The following is a 12,029-nucleotide window of genomic DNA, read 5'->3' as shown; positions in this document are numbered from 1 at the left end:
ATTTTTTCAAGGATTATTCCATCAAAGGGAAACAATGAGAATCATCAAACCAACGTTTCACCTATATTCTCAACAAAACCTTTTTCTTTTATCAAACTTTCCTCTCCACTCGCTCTTTGCTCGGATATTTTCCGCCGAAAACAGCAGCTCCCCAAAAAAAAAAAAAAAAAAAAAAAAAAAAAAAAAAAAAAAAAAACACATTTCGCTGCTGATTCAAAGCTTGTGGAAAGTTTGTCTTTTTTCCTTTAAAGGTCACGTTTGTGGAAACACAAACGACTAAAACTCGAAAAAAAAAAAAAAAAAAGAATACAAACCAGAGGATATAGAATATGTGTCTGGCATTTGATGAAATGAACCTTTAATAATGTCTCATCACGCTAGCCTGACCTTTGACCTCTGGGAGGCGTTCAGTTATTATCTGAACAGGCAGGTTCACGAGGGGGCGGAGTCTATCCCGGCGGTCATATTCAATCTCGCATTCACGCGGCTGGACAACTGAGGGGTTTTTGCGTGAACCTGTTGGAACCCAGCGGAACCCCATCTAGATATGCGGAGAACATGAGGTTTTTGTTTTTTTTTTGTGCAAATTTTACCGCTAATTTGACCAGAGTTTCCGTTCAGAGCTCGATGACTTTCGATCCCCAAAAATGAAGTACAACTTAAAATAAATGAGTGCGTCGTCAGCACAAAGGTGCAGCTTTAAGTGATTAGTTGGCTATTTTTTGACCAATTCTTGATAGTTTTGATTTTTTTTTTTTACTGGGGACAGTCCATTTAAGCAATAATTCGGGGGAATTTTCATGCAATTTATGATTCATATTATGCAATTTATCGTTATTTTTCAGGCAATTTTATTCATAGCTTTATTTCATTTTGATATTATTTTGAAAATGCTGCTCTACTGTGCCCTTCAGTGATGATTCTTTTAAAAAATGCTAAGATTTCCAGGATTCGAGCCCAACTCCTGCTGATTTTAAACCTGACTCAAACCAGCTAACGTTAACTCACTTTCACATCTGTGAAATAAAAACGCTTCTGGCACCATGACCCGTATGAACTCAGGCCTCAAAGCAGCGTTCCCGAAACTGCTGTTTTTCCAGCAAAACCTATTTAATGTCCATCGTTTGGTCCAATGGTATGGATTTTCTACTCTGAATGGGGAGAAAAGGTTCAAATTCAACTCCGGATGGCGATCTGAGTCGAAAAAAATGAGTGATAGGAGGATAAATTAGATAAATAACTGAAATATGAAGGAGAATCTCAAAGATGCTGTTTGAAAATGACCATTAAAGTTAAAAAATACCTAAATGGTCAGTAAAATCGGAGAAAAAAAATCTTAATCTACATGACAAACGCAAGAAATGATGCCCCCCCCAAAAAAATCTGGAAAATAAAAATCAATAAATAAAATTAATTAAAAAAAATGAAAAAAACAAACAATCAATAAATAAAATTCATTAAAAATTACAACAAAAAAAAACAAAAAACACCCCCATCTTATTCTCTAGCCTTTCCGCCAAAAACAGTTCCCCGGAATCGAGACCGGCCTTGTTTTCCGATGAATCGCATTTTGCAAAAACAAACAAATAAAACGGAAAAAAAAACAAACCTTCAATCTGCTGGGGGAGGTGAGGGACCAGTAAACAACCGGGGGCCACTTTGACCAGAATAAATCACATTATGGAGGAATTTGCTTTTAAAAGACGTATAAAGAGAGAGGGAAGAATATTTGCCTCCAGAAAGTCCAGTGGAGGAACGAAAAAAAAAAGAAAGAAAGAAAGAAAGAAAGAAGGAAGGAAGGGGAGAAAGAAGGAGTTGCCTGTGAACTGCAGGTTAGCGGGGTAAGGAGGGGGTTGATGTTGGGAGGGGGGGGTCAGATGGCAGCAGTCCGGGCTTCGAGCTGCCATAGACGTCCCGTAGCTTCCAGCACCCCCCCTCTTCCCCCCCGAACCCTCCCCTCCTCCTCCACCCCCCCGATCTGGGAAAAGAACACTTGATGCCATCAAAGGGACGCAGATTGAATCCAGATGTGCTTCTCCGGTTCTTTCCATGTATTTAATGAAGGCGCAGGGATCGAGTGGACTTTTTCATCATTAGTTTTCCCCCCAGATTTCGCTTTTCCAGCCTACGAGTCCATTCCGGTGCCAGCTAGCGCAAAGTTTAAAAAAAAAAAAAAAAAAAAAAAAAAAAGGCCTCCCCGTGTCTGAGACTTGGAGTCTTGTCTCCTCCGGGGCCCCTGGTCTTTGTCGACTAAAAAAAAAAAAAAAAAAAAAAAAACACCATGTGAAAGTGGCCTGTTTTCCCCGCTGTGAATTTGGAGGAAAAAAAAAAAAACATCACGAGATCCCAGGGAGGGAAACGTCGTCGGCACGGCGAGCGAAATCTGCACTGGGGATCTGCAACGCCGGCTTTTCAGCCCTGCGACTTAAGAAACCCGTCTTTTTAAAAACCTCCTGTAAGTAGAGAAGCATGAAGTGCTTTGACATGGAGCTGATTGGACGTCAAACGTGTCCTCGCACGAGGACCAGGGGCTTCAATTGCAGCAGAAGAGTCACTGGAAACTAACCAAAAACAGCGATGGAAGTGGAAGCAACGCATAAACTTCGCACGTGGAGGATACTTTACTGTTCCCATGCATTTTTTTTACGACAGGGTTTTCGGATATATGTGTTGATCTGCTGCAAACAGCATAATATTACCATGTGATTCCAGCTTTGACCACTAGGGGGCACGAGCAAGGTGGTCTGAGTGGAATGTTGGGTCATTTGCTTGTTTTGTCCCAAAAAAGGGGCAACTATTTCCCATTTTCACATATTTAAGGCAAAAAAACATTTTTTATCCGTTAATCATTGACAACACACTTAACATTTGAGGGAAGGGTTACGAAGGAAGCTAATGTAGTGAGCTTTGTATGATCATGTTGGGATGATAATCACTGAGAGACACCGTCTGACAAGGAAATGCTAACCCTCTTATTTCCGAATTCCCAATACGCTTCCATTGTTCCAAATGTAAACATTACAGTTGTGAACCTCATGGCATCTTTGAGAGTGAGGCTGAGCTTGAGTTGTGAAAGATTAGCCGAGTATGTTAAGTAGCGTTAGCCAGCCAGTTTTGTCACCCTATATTTCAACATCTGCATGGGTAAATATTGTGTATCTAAGAAGTGAAAGTTGCTAAGCCCAAGATCTGAGAAATTAGCATCAACCAACTGCGCATCACATGCTAACTGACAAGATTCCAGTCATGTGACCTGCCTCAAACACAAACAACTATCGTCCTTGTCCTTGAACAAGGAACAGAACAACAATTTCACAGTGTTCAATGTTGTTGCTAGCGCGCAGGATTAGCGACTCGCTCACCTTCCTCAGTCGTATCCCTTTCTTTTCATCGCCTCCATGCAGTTTGTCTTCGTCGACTCCGGTTCTAAAAGAGAAAACGATGAGTTGACACTCGGACTTGCAGGAGCGCCAGCGTTAAATTCATTTATATATTTTATATCTGCATTCAAGTGGTGGAGCCCAAACCAGATGTTAGCGGAGGACTGTTCTTACATCATGCGACATGCTGGTTAAGGTAAATTTTTCCTGATGTTTGTCTATCAGGTCACTTTTCAGATACCTTATTTCATCACCTTAGGAATATCTTTATGATTAAGTTAATTTTTCGCCCACTTATAGGGCCTTTTTGCTGAGATCATTTTCTCGATGGGAAATTGTTTTTGCAGACTTGCGGGTGATTCTCGGTGTTTCATAAATAGCCCGACTGAAAAAAAAAAACCTGTGGAAACCGACTCCATCGTTAGCAAAGAAAAATAAAAAAAAAGTTTCTCACTCAATAAAAACCTCTAATATGAGAAAATGAAACTGATTTCATTCCATATAAATGTGGGTCTGAAGGTCAAAGCCCTCGCTGGCTGTTATTAAATTTCTGGCACTGTCAGCAGGTCACTGGGGGATCTGGAATTTGATTGGCTGTCAGGCGGGTTTTGATATAAAAACGCTCTGATGCATCAGAGCAAAAACAATCTTTCTCAAAACGGCAGTTTAGATGTTTGAAGAAGGTCTCCTAGGCGTCAGACCTCACACTGATCAGCAGCTTTACTGGACTGTTCTGGTTCTGGACTGGGGGTAAACTGTGAGTCAACGGGAACACGGCAAACCTCAACAACCTGTCAAGGCGGACGAGGAAACAGATATTCTTCAACGTGTTATGTCACAGAGCCTGTGACTTGGCTTCTACTTTCTAGCTTAGCATAGTGAATGGTAGTCTATGGTAACTGTTAGCCCTTTAGACACTCCTGAAAATGTTAATGTTCGTGACATTACGACCGTCGTTATTCACATTTTTTTAAAAGCTAATGATTTATCCGAGTCATCGTAAAAAAATCTTTCTCTCAAGGTGTTTCTAATCGCAATAGACCAAAGAAAAATGACTCAGGGCAATGATTCCCGGAAACAAGGACTTCCTGCTTTGTCGTGTCACGGACTTGTAGACAGATTTTTTTTCCCCCTCGAATGGAGTTCAACTGATCAGATGGCAATTCTAATCAGACCCACCTCTTGCTCAGCCACTAGCATTAGCATCGGATCTGCGGAGCAGCTGGACACCATGAAGACACTGTTGTAGTTCATACCCTCTGGCTAGCATTCACAAAATGGGGCTAGCTGCGAGCGCTAGCATCAGATTTGTGCCCCTTTGAATACCGAATGCTAAACATGAGCCTCGTGCTGGCTCTCGCTCTGGAGGAGGAGGAACACGAAGACTCTTTGGCACCTGACAATGCTGATAATTCAAGTGCCAGTTTTCCACGCCGCATTTTGGTGTAAACTCTTTCCACGGTCTGAAGCATCTCCGAAAAAAAATCCAACCGTCCTGTGCCAACGTCTGGATGAGACTCAGCTTGACATGGTCTTCAGTTCTTATTAAGATAATCAAATTATCTTAAATAACTATCATCATAAGTTCTCAACTTTCATGAACTGCTGCTGCATTTGAACATTTCAATATCAAAATAACGTTATCAAAATAACAATATAATCTATACAATTTAGATTGATAATTCAATGTATGATTAGTAGTAAAATTCAACCTTATTTTAAGACTTTTAAATGCATTAAAATAAATCATTATTTCTAAATTTGCATTTTTTTTCCAAACATATGATTCTATATTTAATCAATAAATCAAATAAGTCATAAACATCAAACATGTCATTTGTTGAAACGATATAAAATTACTCTTTTTAAAAAAGAAATCTTATTTATTTATCCAAATTAAGGTCTCATTTCCGGTTCCGGCCACCAGGGGCTCCCACCCGGACGTGTTTTACGAACGCTAACCTCACCAGCTCGGTCCCTCCGTGTTTGTTTTTCCAGTTCCGGGCGGTGAATAAATCCAATATTCGGTGTTTAACTATTAAAAACAAACAAAACAAAACAAAACAGAAAAACAAAGAAAAAACTCATAAAAAACTCCCCATTCCGGTCCCGGAAACCGCAGGTGATCGTGGGCGGAAACGGAAACGCATTAAAGCTCAGGAAGAACACAATTGGTCAGGAGAGGCAAACACGTGACCCCAGTAAACGAGGAGCTTTCTGAACCACGTGACCGTCCGTAATCCCGTACTCTGGATGGAGGGTAATCCAATTATATCCGATTTAAAAATTGTATCTGTTTTCATTTACTTCCAAAAGAAAAAAAGGAAAAAAAGAAAAAACAATTCAGTTACTTCCTGATAATTGACTGAAAGTCCGGATCGGATCGGTCGTATCGATCAGGAAATGTAACCAGAAGAAACGAAGAAATGAAACAAAATAAAGGTTTTAAATTCTAAATAATTACATAAAGATGAACGATATTGTTCAAATAGAATATTGTTCTCAGTGGAAGGAGGAATGAGGATGAGGAGGAACCTGTTCATCAGATAGATGTGGAAATATCAGATTAAATATCAGATTCTGAGGTTTGTTTTATTTACAAGAAATATGTATAACGATTTAAATATTCTATTTACTTTCCTTTAATTTCAAATGTAAACAATACCGTTTTTAAATCAAATTCCGGGTTAAATAAAGCTCTGGCGGATCACTGATTATCGATGACTATCGATTACTGGTGTATGGGGGGGGTGACGTCACGGACACCAGAATCAATCGGTGAGGTGAAAACGCACGCGCAATGCGATCAAACGGCCGACGCGGGAAACCGGATCGAAATAATTGATCGAAATGAATGTCTATCGAATCGAGCCACGAGACACAAAAAAGGGAGAAATAAATATATAAAAAAAACGGGGGAAAAAAATAAGATCAGAGAGTATATAAGAATACAGATATTTTAGAAAAAATAAGTATCACATTCAGAATTAAATCAAATAAAAAAAAAAAAAGATTTTTAAATCCGGAAAATTTAAATAAAACTTAATCAGAGCGGAAGGAAGGGGAGGGGTGATGATCGATCGAACGGTTATTCATGATTACTGAAGTGAAAAAGTTTATCGAAGTGCGCGGAGCCGAGAGTCCGCTTGGTTTTCCGGTTCCGTCCCCCTTCCCGTGACAACCGGGCTCCGTGACCGTGAACCGGATCGGTTTGTGACCGCGGCCGCGGAGCCCCAGTCTCCCGCCGGAGGACGAACAAGCACCGGGAATCCGGACGATGATGAACGAAGGTCGAGTTCAGGTCGAGAAGGAAACCCCTCTCACTGTTTTTCTCTGTCTCAGTTTGTTTCTTATTATTTTAGATCAGGCGTATCTCAATGATTACTGGTTAATATTGATCATAAACAATTGTATCTGAAGGGCGTCATTACTGTGATACCTTCCTGGTTAAAGCTTTTAATCTATGGAGATGACACACGCGTAATTGTGTTTAATTATTATTATTATTCATTTGTATATCACTTATCTCAAGAATGGAGAAGTTGTAAATATGGTTTGGCAGGGTCTGCGATTGTTAGTTGTTTTGACTATTACTAGTTGTTGTCTTGTATTTAAAACTATACCGGGTTGTCCTACTTATTTATTGCCGGCGTTTATTGTTAGATAAAAAATGCTAACAATTTTAAATTGTTATTGTCTTTTATACCCATTTTAGAATAATTTAATGCCTGATATTCAACCTTCCGTGTCAAATTTAATCAATTCAAAGACAATAAAAAACTACTGACGGTCTGTTGGGCTCAGGTGAGAGTAGAACCGGAAGGTAAACAAAGTCGAACTTCCGGTCTGTTCAGGAAGTGGCGCAGTGGTGGAGAGCCAGGAACTCCAGGAATCTTCGGTCTCACCGGGTCTCCACGACATTAAAAAAAAATTAAAAATTAAAAACAACCCGAACCAGACGGGATCGGGTCAAACCGTCCTCCTGCACGCACGAAAACGCGTCCCCTCCCCTGGTTCATAGTCAGCCCTTAAAAATAAAGGTGCCCCGCGACCCCGAAGGAGATCAATCCGCCGCGGAAACTAGTCCGCAGATAGAAAAAATAGAAACTGTTGTTTTTTTTTTCTTCTTGTCAGAACGTATTTACCGGTCTTTACTACAAAGGTCTGCTTTTATTATCATTTTGTTTTTGAGGTCACCTTGTTGATGGAACAGAAACTGATTTGAACCGAAGACAAGTCAATACATCCCAACTTATTTTTCAGGGAATGTTTTTTTTTTTTTTTTGGTTCTTTTTTTGAAACGTGTTCAAAATAAAAATCACGAACTGGACTTAAAACCCAGCAGCCCGTTGGGTCGGCTGATTACATGTAAAAGGACTTTCTCTCGGACCCCGAGGCGTCACCGTCACCTGAGGATTTGAGAAAGTCATCTACCTGGCAGGACACTGTAAAAAAAAAAAAAAAAAAAAAAAGGAAAACAGAGAAAAAACGTGAGTTTGAGCTGGATTTACCTTGAAAACAGGCAAAGTAAATTGGAAAAAAAAAAACCATAAAATCAAGAAGAATAGGGAAATTAAAAAAAAAAAAACTGATTAAATTCCGCAGAATGGTGGAATTACATGAAAACCAGCAGTATAAGTGAGAATTAAAATACAAGAAATGAACAGCATCGGCTTTAACATGTTTATTGTAGTAAAATAGAGCTAAATATTTAAATATGTTCCCCTTTAAATTAAAAACCTTTCAGACAATCAAAGTTCTCCGTCTCTCCCTCTTAAGAAAACATACAACCTAATTAGTGTCAGGAAGTGTCTAACACACACAGAACCCCTCGTCCCGGCGTTTAGACGGTACCAACATGTTCAACAGTGATTTTAGACGATAAATGGGGAAATATTAAATTCTCCCATTTATAGTCGGCTTTCTCACTTTACGCCGGCGTCCAAGTGAGTTCCATTTTATTTATTGGTTCTCACGTCGTTTTGTTTAGAAAGTTCTGGATCCACTCGTCCTCCAGGACCCCGAGGGTCTTCGTGATCGATCCCCATCTTCAAGTATCAGGAAGGTTCTTTCACTCTGAGGATCAGTTCATGCCTGAACTTGATGACAGAGGAAACTCTGAGATCCCTCCGTCAGAAGCTTTTCTCGAGGCTTCCTGCTGAAACTTAACGGTGTGAACTTCTATTTGGATATCTGCTGCGGCTTTGGAGAAAAGTTCTTTGCGCTGTTTTCAAGATGAGCGTCAGCGTTGAAGTTGGCCATCGCGTTCATCTGGAGGCCTCTGCTCTGTTTCAGCGTCTATTTCTGTTTCCCCCTCGCCTCCACCTTCTCCTCCCGTCTCTTCCGAAAGCCTCGGGTTTTGGCCGGATGCCTCCTCTTGCTTCTCCAGCAGGCCGTTCTCCACCCCGCGCTCCTCTTCCTCCTCCTCGGCCAGCTGGCGCTCCTGCAGCGTCAGCTGCAGCATCAGCTCCTCCAGCTTGTTGCTCTTGCGCAGCTCGTTCTGCTGGATGATGGCGTACAGGTGCTCCGTCAGCTGCTCCTTCAGCTCCGTCTTCCTGTGCAGCTCCAGCTTGGCCGTCACGTACTCCGCCTCCGCCTTCTCGTACCGCTTCCTGGGGTCAGAGGTCAACATCCAACCGTTAGGGGCAACAACCTTTTCTCACTTTTAGGATAACAAACATTATTTTTTACTCATTCACTATCGATAAATACACTATATTTAATGAAATTGAATTGTCCACAACTTTTTCTAATGTTTTACAATGTTTAGTAATTTTCTGGGTGATATTTGGGCATTTTTTTTACCCTTTCTCACAATTACATTAAAACCTCCAGGTTAATTATTTCTCAACTCCAGTGTTCTCCCTGACTTTCCTCTTCTTCATCCTTCTTTCACCTGCTACTTGTGGCCCTCATCTTCCCCTGCAGGGGGAGCCGTTCTGATGCGTCAGCCAATCATCTATGGCTGACCTTTGACCTGCATCATTTCCATGCGTTATTACCGGCTCCTCCCATCTGACCTTTTGACCTTCTGTCATTGGCGCCTGCACATATTTCTGGACAATTTTTTAATGGTAATGTTGGGTGAAATTTCACGCCAATCAGCGATAATCCTCCCATCATTTCTAGCAGACTTTTTAATTAGTTTTTGTTAATTTTCAGGTAATTTCCTTCCCGACTTTCAGGTCATTCATGTGAAATTTGCAGGTAATTTCTTGCCCTTTTCACAACTCGCTCGCTCATTTGTGACTTCTTTTTGGATATTTTTCTCGCTGTCCTGTCATTGACGTCTTGTTGATTTTGGGAAATTCTGTGTTACTTTTTAGGTCATTTTCAGATCATTCCTTGCTGATGATTCTGGTAATTTCTGTCAGACATTCAGGCCAGATTGTATTCCCTCAGCAGGCCTCACCTGGCGGCGGTGTACTCCCAACTGGCCTCCTCGATCTTCCCCCGCAGGATGCCGATGTCGTTGGACGCCATGTCGTCCAGCGTCTGGAGCTCCTTCTGGATCCTCTTCAGCTTCACCGCCTCGGCCTGCGTCTGCTTGGACCTGCGGACGGCGGCGCCCCGACCGCAATCCGTCAGCTCAGCTTCTCATCTCGCCTCGACGACGGAGGCGACACTTACTTCTCGGCGATGGTTTTGGCCAGCAGGGCCTTCTTCTTCTTGTTCTGCTCCTGCATAATCTTCTGCTCCTTCTGAAGCTGCTCCAGGCGGGTCTTCTCACGCCTGTAAACACAGGAATTTCAAAATTCAAGTCTAGCCTCTTACACACACTAACAAGGAGAGCTGTTTTCTTAATACTTTTCAAGAGGTTTATGATTTTCTTCATCCTTCCTTTGAACATATATCTGCTAGTTTTGGGCCCGGAACTCTTCCAGCTGATTTTCAAACAATACCAGGCCCCATATTAAACCCCTTTCTTATCCAAAAGTCAGTTAGCTTACAAACATGTCCGACTTGAAATACTTGAAAACTTGCATGCCAATGCTGTGAAGCAGCCGCAAACCTGAAAGTCAGCAGAAATAGCCTATATTTTATCAATGAGTCAGGGATTCTCCAAGACCGGGCGTCCACGCAGGTAAAGAGGGTAATCCCGCACTCACTGTTCCACTTCCTGGCTCTCCAGCTCCTTCACGGCGGGGCCCGGCTCCTCTGCGGGGGGATCCGGCTCCTCCGCGGGGGGATCCGGCTCCTCCGCGGGGGGATCCGGCCCCACAGCCGGCGCTTCCTCCTGCCTGACGGCCGGAGCCGGCGCCGTTGCAGCGGGGGGACGCTCATCCTTTGCAGGGGTTTGAGTGAGCTGCTGCTCCGGTGAGAGCACCGGAGCTCCGTCGGTCCTCTGAGCGGCTAGCTGCAGAGCCTTCTCCCGCTGGAGCTGCCGGCGGCTCCGGCCGGCTGGAGTCGGTTTCCGGCCCCGCACCGCCGCCGAGTCTGGAACCACAGGGAAAACTTGTCTGGCTGCCGTCAGACATGCTAACCGGGATTAGCTTAATTAATATTACCTGTCTGCTGCAAGCGGCGCAGCTCGTCGTCAGAAAACCCGGCCCAGCCGCTCATTTTACGGCCTCACGCTACGAACATGAAAGTAAATACATACAAATAGGAGGACTTTTTTTACCATTCACGTCGGAAGGAAGGTGCATTTTAAGGCTGCGGGTCGAGAGACAGCTGAGTGAAGCCACCTCCTATGCCGCCATCTTTGTTTATGCCTGCCACGTCAAGGACCCCGAGTAGGACCGGTGAGGCCGCGGATGTGCCTGAATAAAAATCTCAAAAAAAAAAAAAAAAGTCAGTCAAACAATCCTTTCATTTGATTTAGATTATTCAAAAAATGATCTCAGACAAAAAAAAAGTTTTATGGTTTTTTTTAGAAAGTTTTTTTCCCCAAAAATACGCACACCTTAAACCACTCGAGAAATGAGAATAAGAACGACTTTATTTATCCCCGAAGGAAATTGCTGTGCTGAGTTACAAGAAAAACATAACAATCATAAATAAGAGTAGAAAAATTGTATAAACAGTGAAAAAAAGGGAGAATAAGAAATACAAATAAACTATAAAGTGTCTTGAGGTCTTAAGTAAAAAAGAAAAACAAAAGAAAGGCCTGAAACACATTCAAGCGTCATTATTGAGCATTTAATATGTAATAAGTATATATCCACTAGGACGACGATTTTTATTTATTTATATTTTTGTTTTCTTTATATGTTAAATCCATTTACTGAAAGAACAAGGTTCCATCATTCATTTAATGCTATTTTTGAGGTGCGTTACACAAACTGCTGCTTGAACTGATGCAAAGGAAAATTGCATCAGTAAATGAAAATGACAGGAAAACAGTAAACACAAAATGAAAGGAAAATAATTTTATTCATGAGTGTAAAAAAAAAATGTAGAAATGTAGATCATGTCTTGCCTTTTTCAGTTTGGTATGACCGATGGAAAAAAAAAATGAAAATGTCCCTTTAATTTGAAAGACCACTTGTTTACTTTCTTCACCGAAAAAGTGTCTCTACTGTTAGAAGTCGCAACATAAATATACAAAATCTAACGGAGCCAAAAAGTTTGAGAAATGACCTCTATCTCGCTATTAGATTATTTTCGAATACTTTTAAAATCTACTTTCTTTGACGTTCTTCCTGC

General features: G+C 41.6%; 1 protein-coding gene across 1 annotated transcript; it reads right to left on the bottom strand.

Moving 5' to 3' along the window:
• Positions 1–8,052: 8,052 nt before the first annotated feature.
• gorab (golgin, rab6-interacting) lies at positions 8,053–11,075 on the bottom strand. The gene is made up of 5 exons (XM_086140811.1): positions 10,889–11,075; positions 10,490–10,817; positions 10,011–10,112; positions 9,793–9,933; positions 8,053–8,992 (listed from the first exon to the last, which is right to left on the bottom strand). The coding sequence occupies exons 1-5, from the start codon at positions 10,941–10,943 to the stop codon at positions 8,623–8,625; spliced, it is 996 nt and encodes a 331-aa protein (XP_085996937.1). The 5' UTR covers positions 10,944–11,075; the 3' UTR covers positions 8,053–8,622.
• Between the last annotated feature and the right edge of the window lie 954 nt (positions 11,076–12,029).

Source organism: Fistularia commersonii, chromosome 1, assembly GCF_037954325.1.
Source record: "Fistularia commersonii isolate RoL2024-O1a breed Wild chromosome 1, RoL_Fcom_v1.0, whole genome shotgun sequence".
Lineage (NCBI taxonomy): Eukaryota > Metazoa > Chordata > Actinopteri > Syngnathiformes > Fistulariidae > Fistularia > Fistularia commersonii.
This window is presented reverse-complemented; position numbering and strand designations above follow the sequence as displayed.

What these genes read in the sequence shown, in the direction of transcription:
- gorab (XM_086140811.1), bottom strand. Translation starts at nt 10,943, where the DNA reads ATGAGCGGCTGGGCCGGGTTTTCTGACGACGAGCTGCGCCGCTTGCAG. An exon ending in GCGCCGCTTGCAGCAGACAG is followed by an intron (nt 10,818 to 10,888) that starts GTAATATTAATT and finishes CTGTGGTTCCAG; the next exon opens with ACTCGGCGGCGGTGCGGGGC. An exon ending in GAGAGCCAGGAAGTGGAACA is followed by an intron (nt 10,113 to 10,489) that starts GTGAGTGCGGGA and finishes CTGTGTTTACAG; the next exon opens with GCGTGAGAAGACCCGCCTGG.